The sequence below is a fragment of the Microtus oregoni genome, unplaced genomic scaffold (assembly GCF_018167655.1).
Source record: "Microtus oregoni isolate MIOR12 unplaced genomic scaffold, Mior012 000012F_ref0000307, whole genome shotgun sequence".
Lineage (NCBI taxonomy): Eukaryota > Metazoa > Chordata > Mammalia > Rodentia > Cricetidae > Microtus > Microtus oregoni.
Genome location: NW_024543071.1, coordinates 50,845,123 through 50,868,629, shown reverse-complemented (window position 1 = coordinate 50,868,629; position 23,507 = coordinate 50,845,123). Strand labels below are relative to the sequence as shown.

The 23,507-nt window shown below is 51.1% G+C and overlaps 1 protein-coding gene across 1 annotated transcript; it reads right to left on the bottom strand.

Moving 5' to 3' along the window:
* Positions 1–1,422: 1,422 nt before the first annotated feature.
* Slc22a11 (solute carrier family 22 member 11) lies at positions 1,423–14,157 on the bottom strand. Its single transcript, XM_041662190.1, has 10 exons — positions 13,765–14,157; positions 12,098–12,201; positions 11,551–11,705; positions 11,294–11,462; positions 8,552–8,675; positions 7,207–7,316; positions 5,584–5,798; positions 4,156–4,264; positions 3,395–3,601; positions 1,423–1,483 (listed from the first exon to the last, which is right to left on the bottom strand). Exons 1-10 carry the CDS (start codon positions 14,155–14,157, stop codon positions 1,423–1,425), a joined length of 1,647 nt encoding a protein of 548 aa, XP_041518124.1.
* Positions 14,158–23,507: the final 9,350 nt, after the last annotated feature.

The window sequence follows — 23,507 nt, the reverse complement described above, 5'->3', positions numbered from 1 at the left end:
AGCTCCTCTGTTGCAGTGTACAGTGAGGGGCAGGGCGAGCTAGCCCAGGTCATGGTTCCTAAGGTAACACAGGCCATGGACATTGTCACAGACCCCAGCAGCAGCAGGAACACAGACCCAGATGGGGCCCTCAGCAGCAGCCCGTGCCTAAATGACACCATGGCCCTGCTTGGTGGCAACATAGGCCACCCCAATCAGTATGGAAACCCTCAGACACCAACATAGTCTCAAGTGGCTGTCCAGATGCATGGACCCATGTAGTGGCGTTTCATTTGTATTTTTAATAAATACAGCCTGCCTGAAGATCTGAGAGAAACAGTCCCACTGCTCAGCCTTACAGACCAGGTAATGGTAACACACACCTTTAATCCCAGTGGTCACACTAGTTGCCCTAGAAACTGGGCGGTGCACGCCTTTAATCCCAGCCCTAGAGAGGATTATAAAACAGGAGGAGACGGATCTCAGACACAGTCACATTCTGAGATTCCTGGAGGTACAATCACCATTTTCAGACTGAGGTCAAGGTAAGAGCCAGTGACCGGCTGCTTTGTTTTGCGGGTCTTCAGGTTGAACCCCAGTATCAGTCTCATAGCTTTTATTAATTGTGCAACAGACCCAAGCATGATCCTTGGCTGAATATCATCATGTCCCCCAGATCAACATGGCCCCATTGGTGACACAGTCCTTGGACACCAAAATGGTGTCTTTAACCCAGTGGCCTTTGGTTGCCTGTCCATCAACAAGCAAGCTAGTCTTTTCTTCCACAGAAGCCAGGAGTCACTTGGTACTTCAGAGCTCACACTGGGTGGTGGCCTCTCTGGAATGTGACCATGATGAATTAAACGGCCATTGGTCTTGTCTGTCTGGTGTTTGGGACACGTGTAAACCAGGGGCAGAGATCTCTCCCTCACCAGTGAGCAACAGGAAGTGACTAAAGTGGGCCCCTTTCTTGTAATAGTCACCGCACCTGTAGGGCAGGTAGCTGGGCCAGGACAACCTGGGCTGGACCCCAGCTCCCACAGGCTTCCTCTGTGGAGTGCCTCGAGATAGTATACAACCTACATGCCCACACAAGGCAGCCGGCAGCATCCTGGTGACTGAACTAAGATCAGCTGGCCCCAGACCAAGCCCTGGGAGGGAAGTGGCTTCCTCCGTTTCACAGCTGAGGACATGATGGGGAGTCTACAGCCCTAATCTTGAGCGAGGGTGCTGAGTGAAGGTGTGGAGAGACATCCAGGGTTGTGCAGGACGGAGACTACGCTTAGAAGGGGAGAACTGGAGTGAGGGCCTCTAGCTACAGGAGGCAGCCATGTTGCCCACCCTGCTAGGGTGAGTCCTCCTGGTCATCGATGTGCTTCAGACTGAAGAGTCCACTCCTTCCCAGGAGGCTTCAGCCAGCCAATGGCTCCAATGGTGACATTTCTAGAGCCAGGTGCTTTTCATAATGACCACCTCTTGCTGGCTACCTTTGGCTGTGGGTGACCTGGAATAATCCAGAGAAAAAAACAGTGACATGCGGGACACAGCAGGTCGGGGAGTAGGAGCACTTTGACAGATGGGTTTGATTAGCCCCTGTAAGGCACATGCCTAGAACTGCATCTGAAACCCGGCAGGCGCACACGGGAGGGACTTAAAGGAAACAGTAAGTTAAATCGAGCGTGTGATGAAAGTCTGTGACCCCAGCAGCTAGGAGGCTGAGGCAGGAGGACTGCCTGAAGATCAAGGCTAGCTTGACGGGAATCGTGAGTTCAGGTTTCATAGCCAGGTTACACAGTGAGACTCTGACTGAAGAAAGCAAAACCAGTGGCCCAGAGAGACAGCTCAGCGTTGAGAACACGGGCTACTGCTCTTGTAGAGGCCCCAGGCTTGGTTCCCAGCACCCACATGGTGATCATAACCACCCGAAACTCAGTGTCAGGAAATCTGACATCTCTTTCTGGTCTCCTCGAACAGCAGGTATATACATATTGCACATACATACGTGTAAGCAGAATGCTCATACACATAAAATAAAAATAATACATAATTTTAAAAAACCAGTCAACTGAATCAGTTTGCCTGCCTTTCTGCTGGGAGTCCTTAGATAGATACGGTTCCTTTAACAGTGAAATCAGACAGCAGTGCTGATATTGCTTTGGTAGAATGCCAAAGAGAATACAAGCCAAAAAAAAAAAAAGGACCTAAAACAAAAATCAATGCCAGGCAGTGGTGGCACACACCTTTAATCCCAACACTTGGGAAGCAGAGGCAGGCGGATCTCTGTGAGTTCAAGGCCAACCTGGTCTATAGAATGAATTCCAGGATATTCAGGGCTACACAGAGAAACCCTGTCTGGAAAAATAAAAAGATTAAAAAGTGGACTACAGATGTAGTTTAGAGATGGGATGCTGGTCTAGCACGTGTGTGTGAGGGCCTAGCTTCTAGCCCCAGCACTGAATGAAAAAGCAGAAGGGCATACAAAGTAGCCAAGTGCGACAGCTGTGGTGGCAGCAGCAGAGCAGGGGTGCTGGGCTGGGGTGGGACTGATCACCAAGAGTACAGGAGCACAGGGACAGTCATGTGAGAGCCACGCACTGCAGCTCTGAAGATGATTCTCTGAGTGACACCAGTGTTCGTTCGGGCCTGAAACTCAGAGATCCACTTGCCTCTTTAATCCCTGGACTAAAGGCGTGTGTCGTCACCGTGTCGATGCACTCAGGACCTCTCACTGTCCTGCTGGCCAGGGAGTCTCGGGGTATGTTCATGTTCACCTCCTGGTGCTGGGACTAGAAGGGTATCTCACCACACCTCTTTTTTTTTTCCTCCCACAGGTTCTGGGGGTCTCCAGGCTTACAAGGTGAGTAGCTCACCCATTGAGTTGTCTCCCCAGGCCTTGTTCTGTTCTCCCTCTTGCCCCCCTTTCTACATCTGAGGAAGCAGAAGTGAAGGAGACGCTGGTTATGAAGCAGCTGGGAATTCTCACCCCCTTCCCTGCTCTGTAGCATCGAGTCAGATGTCAGGACGGCTGCCTGGAGTTCTACCTAAGAAAGCTCTTCCCCCTTTGAGCCAGGAATTCAGGGGAATGTGGAGCTAGGACATCGGAGACTGTCGATGTCTTCCTGTGCCAGTTTTGGCAAGAGAGCTTATGCATCTTCTCCACACAGGCGGGATTTCAGTCTGTGCCCCCATCCACACCATTTCCTGCCTCAGCTATAGTCACCACCTCCCTAGGGGACCTTGGGCCTGTAACCCTGTTTCTCTGAGTCTTACTCATTCTGCAGATGGGAATGGTCACCACCTTCACAAGGCAGTCACAGAACTTCAGGGGTTTCAGGAGCACAAGCCTTGGAAACAGCTTCCATCTGACTTTCTCTCCAGCCCAAGGAAAACCTGACCTAGCCCAGGTGACACTCACCTGCCCTCCAAGTCCCGGATAGTGTCTGGGAGTGGAATTCCCTTGGTCTCTGGGAGGGAGAGCAGGAGGACCAGGCTAGAGGCGATGGGCAAAGTTCCATAGGTGAGTGGTGGTATCAGGGGCAGGACCTGGCCGGTTATCTTAATCAAGGGGCCTGCCATAGCCCCTAAGCGGCCCACAGACTGCAGGAAGCCAGCTGCTGTCATCCTGTGGAGGAGAGAAGGCTCAGATACAGCTGCAGCTGACACTGGGCTGGAGGGTGGTATGGCTGGGCCCAGCATCCAGGAGTGGGACAGCTGGGTACAGGAGTCACTGTATCACCTCCAGAAACAACACCTCCTCCATGAAACCCACCTTGGTTTCCCCCATGGGTCTCCAAGGTAACTCTCTAGGGATCTTAGCATCCTCTGTATCTCTGGGCACGTGGGGGCAGCCTCAGCATCTGCTAGGCCACTCGGCTCCCGGCTCAGAGTCTGCACGTTATAGGAGGAGAGCCAAGAGACATTGTCAAAATGCATTAGTGTTGCATGCCTGTAATCCCAGTGGTCAGAAAGCTGAGACAGGAGAATTTCTGTGAATCTGAGGCAAGCTTGGCCTACATAGTGAGAGTTGGTCTCGAAATAACAAACCAAACCTCCAGCCTGTGTATCCTTGAGGATTTAAGGGGTCCTGCCAGCCCTCCTTACTGAACCTCTTGGGGAGGGGGGTCCTTCCCTGGCTCTCTGACCACACCCACACCTGAGGCCCCAAGCAGCACCTACCTCAGTGGTGTCGGGAAGAGCTCTGTCATGTACACAGCAAGAGAAGTCAAGGAGATCCCGAAACACCCTTTCCCCAGGACAGCCAGGGCCACACGCAGAGTCTGCAGGTCTGCAGGTACAAGGGGACCGTGAGGTCGAGGCAGGTAGTCCTCGGAAGAGGCAACGCAGTGCAGGGCTACCGAGCACCAGGTGAGGACACAGTGCAGGATGAGGGACCTGGCCATGGGCCAGGGCAGGAAGACAGGTGTGCTGGGGTTGGGCAAGTCTGGGAAAAATACACAGTATTGCCTGCGCAGGGCCTTGGGGTGCCCAGGTGCCTACAACCTTCTTATCATCCCTAGCTGGAAGCCAAGGCCGGGATACTCTCCTGTGAGTCTGGCTTGGGCTTTGTCTTCCTGTACTGTCTACCCAGTCTTACAATGGCCAGAGGTATACCTCAGTGGCCCAGCCACTTTCCTGACCATCCTCAGTCCCAGGGGGAAAAAAGAAAAAGTCTTGTGGTTGTCTTTGAGGCAGGGCTTCTCTGTCTCAACGCACCTGCCTCTGAGACAGGACAGACCATTACAGTCACCGCCGCCTGTCTGGAAAAAGTCTTCTAGAGGCCGTGGAGCGGGCTCAGTTAGATACAGTGCCTGTCACCGCCTGTGCTTGCAGCAGCAGGGAGGTAGGACAGGAGGACCAGGAGTCCTCTAAGGTTGCCTGGTGTTGTCGTTTAGCGGCAGGAGAACAAACCACAATGTACAACAAACCCACATGGAAGTTTATAGATAAGGGCTGAAAAAGGGGGGTCGTGGAGACATCCCTCAGAAAGACAAGTGGTGTAGAGAGCACGAGGAACGGGTGGAGTTTGCTTTTAAAGGAGCCTTAGTGCGGGTGTGTAGATTTAAGCAACCACGCAGCGCATGCGCATGGATTACATCTTGATGTACGATTGGGCCATAGGACCCTAGGACTAGCTAGGTATTTGCCCGGATACTGACAATGCATGTGCTGCCATAAGACCCCGGGGCTGGGTGGGTGATGCCGGAATTGCTAACACTGCTAACACATGAGAGTCTGAGGCCAGCCTCACCTACTTGAAATCCTGTCTCAAAACAACTGAAGCCAGAACAAGTGACAAGAAACACCCTCCCAAAAGCATGTCTGAAAACACACACACACACACACACACACACACACACACACACACACGTGCCCTTCCTGCCCGCTCAGGTCCAAGCCCTGACTGTGTCACCGAGTAATTTAGGCTACTGCTTCTCTGAACCCCAGTTTCCTCCTCAGAGCAACGGCCAGGGGCTTTGTGACCGTCACAGCCCAGGCAGAACTGAGGTGCTGTGGCTGTGGCTCAGGCGGAGGGAAAGGAGAGGTGTCACGGAAGGGAGTGGTGTGGCTGGGTGACTCGCCTCCCTGCTCAGCCTCTTGTCTCACCTTGTGGTACCAGCACATTGCCTAAGATGCAGGACCCCGCCAGGGCCAGGGAGCCCACCAGCGTCACGCGGCGGCCCAGGAATCTGAGAAATAGGACGGTTGTGGCACGGCCCAGGAAGTCCACAGCGCCAAAGAGGGTCTGCAAGAGGAAGATGTTCCTGCCCAGGCTTTGCAGGTCCAGGACCAGGCCATAGTAGGACAACATTAGGGAGAAGCTGCGGGCAGAGCCAGAGTCAGGAGCATGCTACCAAGGAGTGACCCCAACCTGCAGCATCCTCTCTCACTGGCTTTGTCACCCGGAAGGTGACAGCAATGAAGGTCCCAGCAGAGGGACCTCAGAAAGTTTTATGGTCCTGTTTCAGGGAGCACGCCCCTCAGCTGGGGATAGATCCCAGGGCAGGTCTACGGGGAGAGGACCTCCCAAAGGACTTGAGTTTAGCAGTGGCTACAAGGTGAAACTGTTCCTCACCACATAAGCCCCATTAAAGCCCCCAGTGGCTTTGCCCAGTAGATGCTGACAGCCTGGGGGGGGGGGCGGGGAGGCAGAGGCAAAGCTTGGTGTGACTGAAGGTCCAGTTTTTCCAGGCTTGTGTGGACACTGACTGATCTAGAGCTTTCCACAGGAACCTCGGGGAGTTGTGGGTAATGATGGGGTTAGCATTTCAAAGCCTCTGATTTGAATAACAAAAGATGCTCAGTGGCTCCGGGAGAGCCTGGAAGACTTGAAGGGTTTTTTTTTTTTTTTAGAGTTGGGGAGGGGGATGAGGTCTGCATGTTGGTTTCCTTCTAATTTATCAAGAAGTATGGGTGTGTGTGTGTGTGTGTGTGTGTGACAAAACAAAACATAAAACCCTAAAAATGAAAGATTACCAAAAAAGCATTTCATTGCATTTTTGTCCAGAGATTTATTATCTATAGTTATCACCTGTATGTGGCAAACTATAGTGTAAAACAAACATTTTCCTCATTAGGGTTTGGGTTTTGAGCCGGGTTTTATGTGGCGCTGGGAATCAACCCTAGGGCTTCCTGCTAGATGGACAGGCACTGCACCCGCTGAGACACACTCCCAGCCTCAATTTTAGTTTTATTAGAGACCAAATTCCAATCAAGCCTGACCTTCCTTTTTTGGGTGCTCTTTGGATGTCGTGACAACTAAATTTGCTTACAGGGGACATTTGCTGATCCCTAGTGCTGCTCAAGGCAGGGCCTCTCTGTGCAAGGCGTGGTGGGTGATAGTGGGAACAGGAAGCTGCTTGGCTAGGGTTCAAGTGCAGGCTCCCACCAGCAACTACGCAGCCATCTGGGACCTCCTTGTCCCACCTGTGAAATGGGAGCTGTAAGGGGACACAGCACTTGTCGCCCTCTGGGGTCTGACTGTAACCATGAGCTGCTAAGACTGGAAAACATCATCCTCTTCCTGTATGGTCCATCTCCAGGGGAGCCTGGCCCTGGTCTCCTGCAGGGACTGCCATTCCAGCTGTGCCTCTCAGCTGGCTTCCACTATACCCATGCCCAGACCAGCTTCTCTCCTGTCTCAGTCCAGCCTGCTAGGATGCTCGGTTTTCTGGATGCCACCCTCATGCCCCAGCCATGCCTCGGAGAGAGGTACCCAGCATGTCATACTTCACCAGCACCATGACACAGGTTCTTTGGGCAAGCATAGGCACACGGAACAGATCCAGCACAGATCCCCGAGTCTCGGTTACCTCCCCGGCCATGCAGGATTTCAGCACCTCAGAGAGGGGAGAAAGCAGGAGTGGGTGTTAGAGCGATGGGCCTGTGCTGTGCCAGGGAGTGGTACTCAAGTGGGCAAGAGCAAGGACTCAGCCTAGCTTAGGCCTCTGGACTTGGGTGTGGGAAGGGCAGCAGAGGTGCCCTCTGGCCTCGGTGGCTTCTTCTGCAGGCCTGGCTTACTGACTGGGGTGGAGGAGTAGTAGCGTGTGGCTTGTCATGCTCTACAGCCCTGATGACTGGCACCATGGCATGCCTACCCTGGCCAAACTGGCCCCTTACTGTTCTCAGAGGGCTCATTCAGTCCTCTTGCACCTTGAGCCCTCCTAGCCTGGCATTAACTATATGGCCTGCTCTGGTGGCTTCTTCTGGTATCCCCACAGAGCTCCGTGTCCTCTATCCTCTGCAGAATATCCTCCATATACTTTCTAAAAATAGCTAGCTTCAAATAACAACCTTATTTCCCTGGATACATCACGAAGTTCCATGAGGCAGGTGTGTGAGACACAGGTTTAGGTCACGGGTGAGACAGATAATAATAGTGGTATTGTTGTTATTGGTAGTGATGGTGGGGATATGGTTGGTGATGGTGCTGAAGGTAACAGTCGTGGGGACAGAGGGCTTGGTGGGCATGGCAATTATGGTGGAAATAGCAATGATGGTAGTGATGTTGGGAATGGTGATGATGGAGGGGCTGACGGACACAGTGGGAATGGTAGAGATTATGGTGATGGGGAGGGTGGGGATGATTGCAATGGTGAGCACAATGATGATGGGGATGGTGTGGAGGATGGGGATTGTGAGGAGGGTGGGGATGACTATGATGGTGAGCATGGTGGGGATGGTAGAGATGATGGTGCTGATGGGGATGATGATGGGGATGATGATGGTGGCAGTGGTGATAAAGACAGCGGAAGTGTAGATGGTATGGTGATAACGTTTTGTAGCGATACCGATGGTAATATTAGGAATAGTGTTGGTTGTGATGAAGAGGAGCTCCACTGTGGTAGAGGAGGTGGCTGTAGAGATGGGCTGTGGTGGTTCTAATGCTGCTGCTGAAGGTGTTGACAGGGATCTTGTTTTCATCAACGACAGCGGCAGTATTCATGGAGTGGTGTGTGCTGAGGGGGTTGTGCGACGTTCTTGGTAAACTGGATGGAGATCGTGGTGCAGTGGACAATGGCAGCTGGGGGTGACACCCTAGTGGACATATTTTCCTGAGTAAACAACCTCTCACCTCTATGGTCAGTGTCTCCTTGGCTTCCTTGTGGCCATTTATCCGGGCTACCTTCTGGAGCTCCTGAAGTGCTTTCTCTGGCTGGCCCGTAGTAATCAGCCATCGGGCGGATTCTGGCAGCCACCTATCAAAGAAGCAGATATTTGGCTAGGACTTTGCTGTCCTGGAGCACCATGGGCACTCCTGAGTTGGGTGGGAGGGATGGTGGGCAGCGGCGCCCTCAGTGTGATGTAGCGGGAGAGCAGGAAGGTACTTCATAGCTGTCCTGTAAAGCTGGACTGGACAGTTTGGAATTCAGCTGAGCCCCAACCCCCAGACTCCTCCCTCTTCTAGTCTAGGCCACCCCCACCTGGCCTTTCTTGATGTCCAGTCTATGGACAGGCTACGCGGACACAGAAGCTGCTTCTCCAGCAATTCTGAGGTCATCTCTGTGGTAGAAAGGCCACCTGGGCTGGTGGGATGCTGGATAAGGGTACTTGCTGCCAAGCCTGGCAACTGCTGAGTTTCTGGGACTCACATGATGAGAGGAGAGAACTGATGTCGGCAAGTTGTTCCCAGACCACACACACAGTGGCACACAGGCGTTCCCTCCCCAAGTAAGTAAATAAAGAATTCTAAAAGGAAGCTTGACTTACATATGCATACACATACACACAGCCACTTGGTGCTGTTTTATTCTGTCTTCTTTGGACTTTTGTTTGTTTGCTTGTTTGTTTTTTTAATACTGTTAATACCCTTGAGGCAGATCTAAGTGAGTCTCTAAAGCCAGTCTGCATGTCCCCAACCTTAAGGGCTGCTGTCTGGGGGAACATTTCTCTGGTCAAAGACACTGGGTTTGGCCAGTTTGAGGCAGTGTAGCAGAGTGGCTAAGAGTCGGCTGACCAAGGCCAGTGGCACAGATGTGTGTCCTGGTGCTCAGAAGGCTGAAGCAGTAGGTTTGAAAGGCTATCTGGACCATGTAGTGAGTTTGAGGCCAGCTGGGCAATTTTGTTCAAAATAAAAAGTAAAAAGAAGCCCAAAATGTAACTCAATGGTACAGTGGCCCCTCACTCTTACCCCAAATGAGAAAGTAAAACAGAATGAGCCAGCCTGCCCAAGTTCAGACCTTGCCTCTGGTTTTTTGCCAGCCTTTCTGATTTAGGACAGAGGCGATCAGCGTCTTATCTGTAAACGTGTGATCACGCCTCTAGAGTTGCAGACCACACCTGGGACGGACCAGGCTCCTGTAACTTGTCATCATCAGGCCACAGCCTTTCTCTTCTATCAGTGCTAGTCGCAGATTGGAAGCACTGTGCTGTGGATGGCTTTGTCTGGTTTGGTTCCTGGTGTGTCTTCCAGGCCTGGAACCACATCTGGCCTGAGGCATGGACTAAACCGTACAGTGGTCTGACTGGAGCCTGGGCTGACTGGTTCCAGCATGCGGGCACCAGAGAACTATGGTGACATTCGTTATTGGTTTTCCTGTCTGTCCCCATGGCCGCCACCCAAACAAGGAATTCCAGATGTTTGCAGGACTCTAAAAGTAACAGTGACACTGACAGGCTCGTCTCCAACACTGGCCCTTGAAGACTTGGATGCCAAGTGCCCTGTGAGGGTCGGGCTGGTGTTGGGGACAGTGCTGGCATGTAAGGAGGATGGGATTAGCCCCAGCCCAGAGGACAGAGGCTACTGCCCCATCCCTGCCTGGTGGGACCCAGGATCTTCTCTTTTTCCAAGAAAAGATGGCAGCATTACTTGAGTCTGTTTTTAAGAATCTCCTGGTTTTAACTCTGAGATTCCATCTTATACCTGTAAGAATGGCTAAGATCAAAAACACTGATGACAACTTATACTGGAGAGGATGTGGGAGGGAACATTTCTACATTGCTGGTGGGAGTGCAAACTGTACAGCCGCTTTGGATTTCAGTGTGGCGATTTCTCAGAAAATTAGGAAACAACCTTCCTCAAGACCTAGCAATACCACTTTTGGGTGTATACCCAAAGGATGCTCAATCATATCACAAGGACATGGGCTCATCTATGTTCATAGCAGCATTATTTGTCACATCCAGAACCTGAAACAACCTAAATGCCCCTAAATGACCAAAGAATGGATAAGGAAAATGTGGTACATTTACACAATGGAATACTACACAGCAGAAAAAAAAATAATGACATCTTGAAATTTGCGGGCAAATGGATGGATCTAGAAAACATCATATTGAGTGAGGTAACCCAGACCCAGAAAAACAAATATCATATGTACTCATTCATAAGTGGCTTTTAGACATAAAGCAAAACAAACAAAACAAAAACAAGTCTACAAATCACAATCCCAGAGAACTCAGACAACAAAGAGGAACTTAAGAGAGACATACATAGATCGTATGTACATGGGAACTAGAAAAAGGCAAGATCTCCTGAGTTAATTGAGAGAATGGGGACCATGAGAGAGGGTAGAAGGGGAGGGGAAAGGAGAGGGGAAAGGAATGGAGGGGGAGAGAAAATATATAGCTCAATTAAAACAATAAAAAAAGAATCTCCTGGTTTTAAGTGTTGGTATGTCCCCTCTCAAGTCAATTCTGTGTGGTCCCCACTTGGCAGGAAACATAGACTTCTGGCCGAAGCAGTCACCCAGGGACTCCTAATGGTGAGTGCCACTGTCTTCCTGTGGTTCCCAGCGGAATGTGGCCAGTTAGATGGTGAGACAGAGATTCAATCCCCCAACAGGGCTCCCATGAAAAGAGACCCGAATGTACTGACCAGGACAGCAGGAATATGGCCAAGAAGGGGATGGACACAGCCAGCTGGAGGTTTTGCCAGTTCCGCACGGCATAGGCCAGGCCTGCCAAGGCCATCTGGCCTGTGCTATAAGTGCAGCCCAAGATCGCCATGGTAACAGCCCTCCTGCGGGTCGTGGTCCACTCAGCCACTGAAAGGTGATAGAGAGGCCCAGAGTGAGGTTCAGGCCCCTCCTGCTCCAGAGCAGGAGAAAGAGCAAAGAACTCCAGGGTACCTACTCAGTACAGACTGGGCCAGTATGGTGCCAGCCAGCCCAAAGGCACTCAGAAACCGAAGGCCACAGTAGGTGAAGAAGCTGGGAGCCAACATGGCGCCAGCACCAGCCACCGCCACTTGCAGGTTGCACCAGCTCAGCATTGGCTTCCGCCCCAGCCTGTGAAGATGAATACGTGGGGATGTCCCTGGGGACCCTACACAGGGCAGGTGATGCCTGTTCAAGGTCTGACAAAGGGAGCCATGAGCAGCTGGTTCTTGAGTTCTAGAAGCTTCTAGAAGCTTCCAGAAGCTCAGAGCTTCTAGAAACTTCTGGAAGCATGAAAGGCTTTGTTATTGAAGTGGCAGTATCTTGCTCAGGGTGAGTCAAGAGTACAGCTTTGGCATCAGCACCCAGGTCTGAGTCTTCTGTGGTTCAGTGATAACACATGGGTGACCTGGGAGGGAACCCCCTCTGGCTCGGAACACTGGAGTTTACCTAACACCTTCATGCCTTCTGCTCCCAGGGAGTTACTCTGTGCTAGGGGAGCTAGGAGGAGAGGATCTACTCACCTGTAGGAGAGAAAGCCCCAGACAAAGGCTCCTGCCAGGATCCCAGCCATGAAGATGGACTGGCCCAGGGGCTTCAGGCTCTGGGAGCTGCACACCAGGTCCCACTGGAGGAGAGAGAAGCCTGACAGTTTCCGAGGTACACGGAAGGGGTGACTGGTGGAGGGCTGAGTTGAGGGTCTTCTGCTTGGTCAGCCTACAGCCTCGAGGCCCATTCCCCACAAGGCTCCCAGCACTGGAAGTTGAGCTATTGGACACAACCTGCCTTGCCTCTGATAACTTCATTTGTTCCATAGGGACAGGGACTCTGTGAGGACATGTCTAGAAGGCCAGCCTGTGGAACAGTGCATGTCACCAAAAGGTGACAGGACAGGAGAGAGTCTGCTGAGCCAGCCTCGCTATTCTAAATGCGGATGGTGTAAATGGATCAAACCCGAGCTCCTGTCTGTCCTGAAACCCAAGCCTGCATCCGAACCTGAGTCACCACAAGCCATCAGCAGTACAAGCCAGATGATAAAATTCTCCACTTGAGGGAAGGGGTTGGGAGGGAGAGTTCTGTAGGAATATGCTTGCCACAGAAGCATAGAGATGTATGTGCCTTCAGTCTCCAGAACCCACATAAACAACTGGACAGGAGGACTCTCTGGCCAGGCAAGTCTGGGAGCCTGCTGTCCCAAGACAGGGAGATCCTATCTCACAAAACAAGTTGGAGGCTGGAGAGATGGCTCAGATAAGAGCCCCTTGTGTGTAGTCATGAGGACCAGAGTTCAGATACTCAAGCATGTTCTAAGCCAGGCACCTGCCTCATGCCTGTAAACCCAGCTCTGAGGGAAACAGAGGCAGGAGGATTCCAGGGTTTGCTCACTTCTGGCCTAGCTGAGAAAATGTGAGACCAGGTTTAGGGAGAGACCCTGCCTCAAAGGAGTTGGCAGAGTGACAGGAGACTTTGCAGGAGTGTCTAGATACCTACACACACACACACACACACACACACACACACACACACATTCTCCACTTGAACAAACTATTCCTAGATCCATCTGTGTTCTTGTACATTCCAATCTTGTTAAAGATCTCTGCTAAGACTGTTCAGCAAGAACATCCCACTCCAGCTCAGGTTAGATTGGTTTAGACAGCCTCTTTCATCACTGCCATTTTCTGCCCTCTGACCCTCCCAGGCTCCAGCTGTGACTGCCCCTTTATCTTGAGTAGGGGCCCGTCTCTTTCTCCCACAGCAAGACCGTGTGTCCACACAATGGTTTCTGTACCTGTGGAGAGGTCAAATCTGCCCTCCCATATTGGATAACTGGATAATGGTTTTCTGTGTTGGTGTGTGCATGCATGTGTGTGTGGGTACATATGTGTGTGCTGTTGAAGTTGACACTAGGTATCCTTCTCAACACTCTTCCCTTTATAGTTTGAGACAGGAGTTCACCAATTTGGTCGGACAAGCTAGCCAGTAAGCCCCAGGCATCTTCCTGTCTCTTCCCCTCAGCACTGCCCATGCCCACCCCTTTCTATATGGGTTCTGGGGGTTTGAACTCAGGTCTTCAGCAAGCACTTTACCAGCTTAGCCACCTCCGCAGCTCTGTATAGCATTTCAACATTTTGTTTGTCATGCAAAGCTTGGGAGGAGGCAAGTTGTGCAGGCCAGCTCTGGGGATCCTTACCCTGGTCACAACTGTGGCTGTGAAGGTGCTGTGGTCATAGACCCAGCCGTCCACACACGGCTCTGTGGCTGCCTCACTTCCATTGGCAGCTGTAGCATTGGGGTCCAGGAACTGCCACTGTGGGTGGCGGAAGCGGCGGCACCGGTGAGGCTGCAGGTTGGGGTCGGGTGGGATGGAGATGGCCAGGAGGGCCTCGCGGGTCAGGTTGGCGGGCACCTCAGAGCTGTTGTCCAGCACAGGGGTCCAGCAGCGGTGATCTGGGACAGCAGCCGAGAAATTCTCCAGAATCATGTGAAAAGGTACCAAGACGGCAGAGAGGAGCAAGGTGCACATCTGCAGGACCTGGAAGAGGCCCACACCCCCAGCCCTGACCAAAAGCTCCTCAAACGCCATGGCTGGAGCTGATCCTAACCATTGGAGAGTGCTGAGACCTGCTAGTTCTCGCTAGTCCTCATGGATGCCAAGTGCTCCCAAGCTCCTCGTTGCTCTGTTGGTGGAGTCGGGGGTAGGGTGGGAGGATAAATGTCTCCTTGTCCTGTTTCCAGGAGTGGTCACTGGGATGTCCCAACACTGTAGAGGGGACATCAGGTAGAGAGCTCACTGGGCCAAGCTGCCTGGATGGTCAGGTCAGGGGGGCCTGAGCCCTCTCTGGAACCAAGAGGGAAAAGTCAAACAGATTTTTCCAACCTCCAGGGCAAAGCTGTTACTGAGTTACAGTCATGGACGGACAGGCTGCTCCACTGCTTCCCTGGGGGCAGTCAATGTTCAACCTCAGCCTGGGCTCCACTCTGCTCACTCGGGACTTTAGACCCTTTCAAATTCTTGGCATAGGGATGTCCAATCCGAAAACCATTGACCTCACTCAAACCCAGACAGTTCAGTAACTGATGCTGGCAGTTGCTGGTTATTTCCTTATTTATCTGGGTTCGTGTGCATGTGTGTGCAAATGTGTTAGTAGGTCAGAACCTTCTGGGTTGGTTCTCCTCTCTGTCATGTGGGCCCCAGGGATTACACTCAGGTCTCCGGTCACAACTGGAGTCCCCACCTAGCCACTGTCCAGAGCTCTTCTGTTCTGAGGCTCCTTACCAGCCTGGAACCTTCAGGGTGGAGCCCATGGCTGCCATATCTCAGACTCTCTTTGCAGTAACTCAAGAGCCGGAGTGGTGGGCGTGTGTGGCACTTCATCTCTTTGGTCGCCCCAAGTTCCCCGTCAGGATGAAGGCAGCCTGAAGCTAGTGGGGCTTCTCAGCTGGGGGTGACAGCTGTCCTCTGCCCCCAGCTTCACCTCCTTGTGCCCTCATCCACATCTCACAGGCCCGAGACAGAAATAGGTGTGAACTCTTTCTAACAAGAGAACGCAACTCAGAGAGGGCAGGCAACCTGACCAAAGTCAGACAGCCAGGCTCAAATTCAAACCTCACACCAAAACCTAGTTCTCCTGGATACCCCATGGGCAGTGCCTGGGCGACCCCTAGCTGGTCCAGAATAAAGGATATGGGTCAGAATCTCAGTCAGCCCCAAATCACCTCTCTGGGTGCCAGAGGGAACTGAGTGGGTTTTACAGAAACTCGTGCATGGGTGAGGATCCTGAGCTTCCAGGAACCTCTTTAGAGGGCTTGGGGAGCAATGTAGCCCTTACTCTGCCTCAGCATGGGAACTCATTGTACTGTCGACAGTATAAGATCCAGATAGATGGGGTAACCAGGCCAGAGGAACCAGTGGGAGGGGGTGGGAGAGTGATAGGCCCCACCCAACACAGGTGTGGTACCCTGGTCTTAACCTTGAGGCATGGCCTCCGTGTCCCTCTGATTTTTAGTCTGTGAAACAGAGCAGTGTCTGCCAACTGAGCAAACATCAAAGACCACGGGCTGGACTCTCGCCTGCCCTGCCTTGCCCCTGCCTCTGGGGATTCTGATGTGCTGAGAGTCTCTGGGTTCCAGGAGGCTGAAAGCCAAAGCGTGGGGGTGGGGATTTATTTCCCTTCCAACTCTTCCCTGCCCTTTGCCTGTCACGGACTCCTCCAGGATTTGCTAGCAGAAGGTCAAACCTCCCGGATTTACCAGAAGGCGCTCGGAATCTCCAGCTGATTTCCATGTCCTGGCCAAGGAATTTTTAATTTGTATTTTCTGCTTTTCTAGGTCTGCTGGGGGCAGGGCCTGGAGCGCCTGCTCTGCCACCTAGTGGTTATACCCGGGACTGCAGCATTTCCAAGCACCAGGCTGAGCTTGCCCTGTTTGGTGCCTTGTGACCCCAGGCTCACTCAGCAAGGATGAATGAATAGGTCAGTGAGAAGAAGGCCCTTGGGAAGAAAGGCAGGCAGTCTTAGATGATGGCCGCTGTCTTGGAAGCCTCACTTTGGATGAGGGAGCACCTGTTCCTCACAGAACCAGGATTGCTGTTGGGTTCAGTTTCCCAGACAAGGCTCCCATGAAGGAAACCGAAGGCTAGTCTGGCTGCTAGATGACCTTACCAGTTCCTGCCCCTTTCTTGTCTCCAAGATGTGGTCTTCCACTCAAAGTGGTGAGATTACAGGAGATAATGGGCAAATGAACATTTGCTTCCACTGCCCTCACTGCTGTCACCATCTCTGCCATCATCACCACCATCATCACCATCATCATCACCATCACCATGACCCCATTATCCACCACCCTCACTGCCATCACCATCTCCACCATCATCACCACCATCACTGTCACCACTATCACCATTACCAACATAGTCATCGTCTTCATCATCACTGTCACCATTACCAACATAATCATTGTCTTCATCATCACCATCACCATTACCAGCACAATCATCATCCTTATCATCACTATCACCATTACCAACATAATCATTGTCTTCATCATCACCATCACCATTACCAACATAATCATTGTCTTCATCATCACCATCACCATTACCAACGTAGTCATCGTCTTCATCATCACCATCACCATGACCCCATTATCCACTGCCATCACAATAGCTATCACTATCACCACCACCACCACCATCACTAACACATCATCATCACCATCCACGTCATTACTACCATCATACCATCTCATCACCACTACCATCTGTAGTGATGAGGTGAGCAGGCCTGCTTTTCATCCCAGCTAGCTTTACACCCAAAATAAGTACACGGAGATCTGTATTAATTAAATTACTGCCTGGCCCATTATTTCTAGCCTCTTCTTGGCTAACTATCACATCTTGATTAACCCATTTCTAGTAATCTGTGTAGCACCACGAAGTGGTGACTTACCAGGAAGATTCTAACCTACGTCCATCTTGGGCCAGAGCTTCATGGTGTCTGTCTGTCTCTGCTTTCTTTCTCCCACAATTCTTTTCTGTCTTCCCCACTTACCTATGTTCTGATCTATCAGGTCAAGCAGTTTTCTTTACTAATTAACCAATGAAAGCAACAGATAGATAGAAGACCCTCCTACATCAACCATCACCACCATAATTGCTGACATCCCCATCGTTATAATCGCCATCTCCACCATCACTGTCACCGTTTTTACCAACATCACCATCACGGTCACCGTCATCATCACCACTACTATGACCATCTTTACCACAACTGCTACCCGCACCGTCATCCAGCATTACCATCACCACCACCACCACCACCGCCACCTTCATTATTGTCATTATCACAGCCATGAATATGGCAGCATTGCTGTAGACACTACCATTGTAGCTTTCTGCCTCATCCTCCTTGGTCTTTGCCAGCTGAAGCTGTAATTGCAGGTCAGACCCATCCGGGATTATGGGGACCCTTGCTTGCCTTACCCCTGCAGTCTGTCAGAAGCTGGGCTCCTCAGAAGTAGGCTTGGGTCTCTGCAGGATCTCACATGCTGGCTTCTACTTTGCTTTGTTTCCCACGGCACCCTTGTGAAGACACCTGGCAGGAATTCACAGGTTCCCAGCTTCCATGAACTGTCCCCTATTGTGGAATATTAGTTTTATGATGTGTTACATTTTTCTGCGGTGGAATATTTGTTAAATGATGCAAAGATATGTTGCATTTGGTGAACTTTGTAACTTTGTGTTTCTTTGCCTGTCTTAAACACCTGATTGGTCTAATAAAATGCTGAACAAACAATAGCTAGTCAGGAGAAAGGGTAGGAGGGGCTGCCAGACAGAGAGGATAAACAGGAGGAGAAATCTAGGGAGGAAAGTAAGGAGCAAGAAAAGGAGAAGATGAGGATGCCAGGGGCCAGTCACACAGCCAGACAGCCATGGAGTAAGAAGGAAAGAAAGGCAAAAAGCCCAGAGGCAAAACATAGTTAAAGAGAAACGGGATAATTTTTAAATTTTATTTTATTTAATTAACATTTTTTTCATTTATTTTACATGCCAACCACAGTTTCCCTTTTCTCCTCCCATCCCCCCCCCTTCCTCTTTACCCCTCCATACACGCCTCCTCTGACTCCATTCAGAAAGGGGTGGGCCTCCCATGGGCTTGAACAAAGCTTGGAACATCAAGTTGAGGTAGGAAGAAGCTCCCCTCCCCCTGCATCAAGGCTGGGCAAGGTAATCCAGCATGCAGAGCAGGTTCCTCCAAGCCAGCTGAGTCTCACTGCTAGGAGCCTTACAAACAGAACATGCTACACAACTGTCACACACACACAGAGCCTGGGTCGGTTCCATGCAGGCTCTCTAACTGTTGGTCCAGAGTCCATGTGTTCCCATGACCTTGACCCCACTCCCGCCCCACCCCAACCCACACCCTCGCGCTCATACAATCCCTCCTCCCTTCCTTTAGGAGGACCCCTGGAGCTTGGCCCGGTGTGTGGCTGTGGATCTCTGCATCTGCTTCCATCAGTTAGTGCATAAAGGCTCTCTGACAACGATTAGAGCAGTCAGCAATCTGATTACAGGAGATGGCCAGTTCAGGCCCCCCCTCCACTGTCACTAGGAGTCTTAGCTGCATCATACTTGTGGATTCCTGTTTCCTCCTAACCCTGGAATGCTCCCCGTCCTATGAAGATGTCTCTTTCATTACTCTCCCTCTCTGTCCCACCTCCCAAGCCCAGCCTGCCCCACCCACTCCCTCAAGTCCCCATCCCCCCATTTTCCCATCCCTGCCCCCAGTTTACTCAGGACATCTCTTCTATTTCCCCTTTCCAGGGAATTCATGCATCCCTCTTTGGGCCTTCTTTGGAGAAATGGGATAATTTAAGTTAGAAAAGCTGGCTAGAAACAAGTCAAGATAAGGCCAGGCATTCATAAGTAAGACTAAGCTTCACTGTATTTATCTGGGAGCTGTGTGGTGGGCCCCAAAGAGTAAGAAAAACCACCTACAGTCACCCATGCTGGGGTGGGCTTTGGCGATACAGCTGCCTTTGAGTCATTTCTGCTCCTGTAAGTAACCCCTCACCCACATTTCTGTAAGTGACCCCAAATTAAACCCATTGGCTCACCAATTGGAATTTGGTGGTATCTGCTTTAGTCTGCTTTTGGGTCCCTGTCTGCAGTGAGTAGATGGATGTTTGCTCCTGTCTACTTCCAAATAGTGTCGTGCACAAAAGGAGAGCTACACTGTCACCCTGCAGAGCTGAGCAGGCATGCGCTACATCCAACCGCCACTGCCTTGAGAAAAGCCGTCAGAGAATTCCTTTCTCTTCTTTTTAATTATAATTCATAAATCTCAAAGCCAACAAAGAATACAACTGAGAAATTCAAATTATGAAATAATTCTACATGTCAAAAATAAACATCAGGAAGAGCCTGATGTTAAAAATCAAAAGACAAATTGGGGGAAAAACTTATACGTGTGACCCATATCATAGGCAGAGGCCACTTCCCTAGTTTACAAAGAGCGCATAGGCGTGAGAAGCCGGGTCTATTCTAGCAGAAAACAGAACAGGGGAGTCACAGAAAAGACGCAGATTGTTTTTGGCGTTAGCTGCTCAGTCTCATTCGAAGAAATGCAAAATGAAAGTGCCATGGCCTCACCGTGACACGGGGCAGCCCATGAGTGAGACAACAGCTCACTGCAACACGGCCCTGGGGAGAGATGTGGTCTCATCTTGCTCTGGTACCTTCCGTGGAGCAAGCACCCTTCTGGCCATCACCTGACTCAGACAGGACGCGTGCGGAACGGCTTGTCTCGGGCAGAAGCAATATCAGAGTCGGACACACCCCTGAGTCTGGAAGAGGAGACCAGCTGAGTCAACCCATCCAGTAGACTTCTGTGGCGTAGTCTCCGGTCAGTGTGGAAAGGCAAGGCCAAGAGAATAAGATAAGAATGTGTGTTTAACCTGACTTGCATTTTAGAAGAAATCTGGAGAGACACCGAAGAAACAGAAACAATTCCCTGTGGGTGTGTAGGAGGTGGGGATGGCTTGGAAGGGGGTGGGAGAGGAGGGAACCTTCTTACTGTATAGTTAGATTTTCTGGTCTTGGCCTTTTTTTTTTTTTTTTTTTTTTTTTTTTTTTTTTTTTTTGAAACAGAGTCTCACTGTGTTGCCCTGATTAGCCTGGAACTCATTTTGTAGACCAGGCTGGCCTCGAACTCAGAGATTCACCTGCCTCTGCCTCTGCCTCTCAAGTGCTGGAATTAAAGGTGTGTGCCACCACACCCAGCCATGTTCAACAACTTTTGAAGTTTATGTGTATGTTTGAAAATGATGAAGATTTTTCTGGAAGGATACATGCCCGGCCCCATCTCACACTCTTGTTCCAGTTTGTTCCTTAAAATCTTTTACCACGTCTCGAGACTCAGTCCTGAAGGCTGTGGTTCATTTTCGCTTTGGCATGGTATATGTTGGCCATCTCCCAGGTGTCAGGCACCGTGTGGGGCGCTGAGGACCTGAAGGGGATCAGCGCTGAGGTCCACCTTGTATGGAAAGCGTGTAAAAGTTGTTACAGTGTGCTCTGATCCCACGGTGTTAGCGGAACCCGGCGTGCGGTGGAGATCGTGAAGAACAGAGCTGAGGGCACAGGGTGAGAAGAAAGGGAGGATGCTTATTCCAGGACGACGAGAGCATGCGCAGTGGTCCTGAGGCTGGGATGGGGAGATAGGGAAGAGGGTCTGAGCGCCAGTGGATGAAGGGCAGTGGGGATGGGTTTACATAAGAAAGACGAAAATCAGTTAGAGACTTGGGCAGTCCCAGTATTGAGCCTGAACTGGGCACAGACAGTGAAAATCGGTAATGGGTGTAAAACTGAGATATGATAATGAGACGAAGGGACAGGAACACCAGACCTTGTCAAAGACTCCAGGATAGGTTTCATAGTGTCCAGACAGAACTCCAGCACCTCTCTTGTTCCCCTGGCCTCTGCAATGCGGGGCAAGTGTGTCCTGGCTACATGCTGGATTAACCAGTAAGTGCCCGAGTTAGCACCTGCTGGCTCTCAACAGGGAAACTTGCAGGTTAGGATATCCTGGTTAGTGGATATCCACACTGGCCTCGGCCCCTCGCCAACGTCATGGGCAGCCACGTGTGACGGGGCAGTGAAGCGGAGGAGTTTTTGCATTGACCCAGAATGACCCTGTGGGAGTAATCCTCCAACAGTGAACCCTGCTGACTCTTCAGACCCAGGAAAGAGCTATGGGTTCCTGGCCCTGGCCACGACTCTGTACTCCACTTAAGAGTCTCACTGGGGTTTATGAGAAACCCACCACAGACTTCAAAATCTGGGGAGTGTACTGGAGAAGTGGCTCAGTGTATGTGACGTGCTTGCTGCGCAAGCCTGATTCCCAGCACAGACGGAGAAGCTGAGCAAGGCTGGGGCCTCTGAAGCCCAAATGCTGAAAGAAGCCCAGGTAGATGGAGCCCGGGGACCCGCTACTCCACCAAATCAACTAAATGGGAACCTCCCAAGTTCGGTGAGAGACCCTGCCTCAAAGACTAAGGGGGAGAGCAATCTGGTCTCCACATGCACACACACCGACAGACACACACCACACCATATTGTGCATGCACACACGCACACAAACACACACATGGCAGGAGGAGTAAAAAGAAAAAAGAAAAAAATCTGACCGGTGCGGGGGTGGGGAGTGTATTGCAAACATCAAACCAGGACCTCATCCAACTCAGGTAGCCATGTGGGGGCAGAGTCAGCCTGAATTTCTAGAGAATTTTCTTCCTGTCAAGTCACAAGCTGATATGTGGTGTCCTGTCTAGGCAAAGCCACACCAGACCTTTTCCCTGCATGGGTCTTTAGCCCTGGTCATGAGGAGCCTGCAAGCTAGATTGACCTGCAAACCACCTATGGATCTAGAGTTAGAACAAGGTCTCCAGGACAGTTTGCTCTTCTGGGGCCCCATCAGGATGGAGTGGGCCACTGTTGGCCCGAGACAGTCCAGGTGCTATCACCGAAGAAAGAGTCTCAGGCCCCACCCAACCTTGGCTGGGCAGTATCTGTCCTTACCAAGACCCCGAGATGTCTCCGTGCCCAGGGAATTATGAGAAGCACTGACCTAGAACCTTCTGCAGGGTCACAGCTGTCCCTCACCTCTGTCTACTCTGAAATGCTTTCTGAATGCCTGAGGCCCCAGGTTTGTTTTGATCTCCAGCACTGAAAGAAAATTCATAAAGAAAAACAAAGCAATAACTTTCTTGGAGCAGGAAAAATTCTCCTAACCTCCAGCCACCTGAGCCCGACTGTGCACTGAGCTGCCTCCCCAGCTGGAAGGAGGGGACTTTGTGTCGGAAAGCCACACAGTCTGCAGCCAAATCCACGATGTACCCTGAGTGGTCAGGCAGTACATACAGCAAGGAGTGGGACAGCATCTGAGGACGGAGCAATGCATGTGTGCAAGCATATGCACTCATGACAGCATGCATATATGAATGTATTGTGTGTATTGTGAGCATATGAATGTATGCATTGTGCATGTATGTATGCATGTATGAATGTATGTATAAGTGTATTTATGTGTGTATGATTGCTTGCATGTATGTGTGTGTGTGCATGTATATACTGAGATGGGGTCTTATACAATCAAGCTGGCCTCTGTCCCTGTTTTATTTGTTTTCCTGTGACAAATCTACTCTGACAAGAAGTAACTTAGGGGAGGAAGAGTTGCTTTTGTCTCACAATTCAGGTTACACCCACTGTTGTGGAGATGGCAGCTTGAGCAGCTGGTCACATGACAGCCTCAGACAAAAGCCAGGCCAAGTGAATGCACCCATGCTGCCTGCGCCCTGGCGAGCTTTCTTCACTGTTACCCTCAGCTACATAGTGAGTTCGAAGCCAGCTTGGTCTAGATCCCATCTCAAAAAATAAGACCATACATACCTTAATTAAAAATCATTTGTGGCTAAAAAATACAAATGGCCATCTGAGCTGCTGGGGACATGGCAGAGTGCCCACAGACCAACTTGGTACAGGGTGACCGCCAACCACTACATTTGCTTAAAATAGAAAAGGGCAAGCACAGAGGATAAGAAATACAATGAACTGTACTCCAGAGAAGCCCTGGATGAATCCAGGAAGACTGCAGTGAAGGGAGGGCAGGGAGTGTCAGCGAGACTCTGGGGTCTGTAGACCTGAGGACCAGGGGCTGCCCAGCCAGGCTCCGCTGTGACCTCCAGGGCAGAAGTATTCAGATGAGGATTGACGTGGGATGGGACCAGCGCTTGTTGTGCCTCCAGGTTCATTCCGTCGCTGTGAGGTGCATCTGGCTGCTGCCTCAGGCCCTGTCACACCCTGTCTGGGTAACACTGACGAGGCCCACTCTGTCATCAGGGCCTGCAGGAAGCTTCCTGACACACTAGATAGTTCATGTT

Bases quoted from the DNA above. Each gene is read 5' to 3' on its own strand.
- Slc22a11 (XM_041662190.1), bottom strand. From the start codon at position 14,157: ATGGCGTTTGAGGAGCTTTTGGTCAGGGCTGGGGGTGTGGGCCTCTTC. The intron at 12,202-13,764 runs GTAAGGATCCCC...TCTCTCCTCCAG, and splicing joins CAGCCACAGTTGTGACCAGG to TGGGACCTGGTGTGCAGCTC. The intron at 5,799-7,206 runs GTATGACATGCT...CTCTGCCCGCAG, and splicing joins TGTGTCATGGTGCTGGTGAA to CTTCTCCCTAATGTTGTCCT.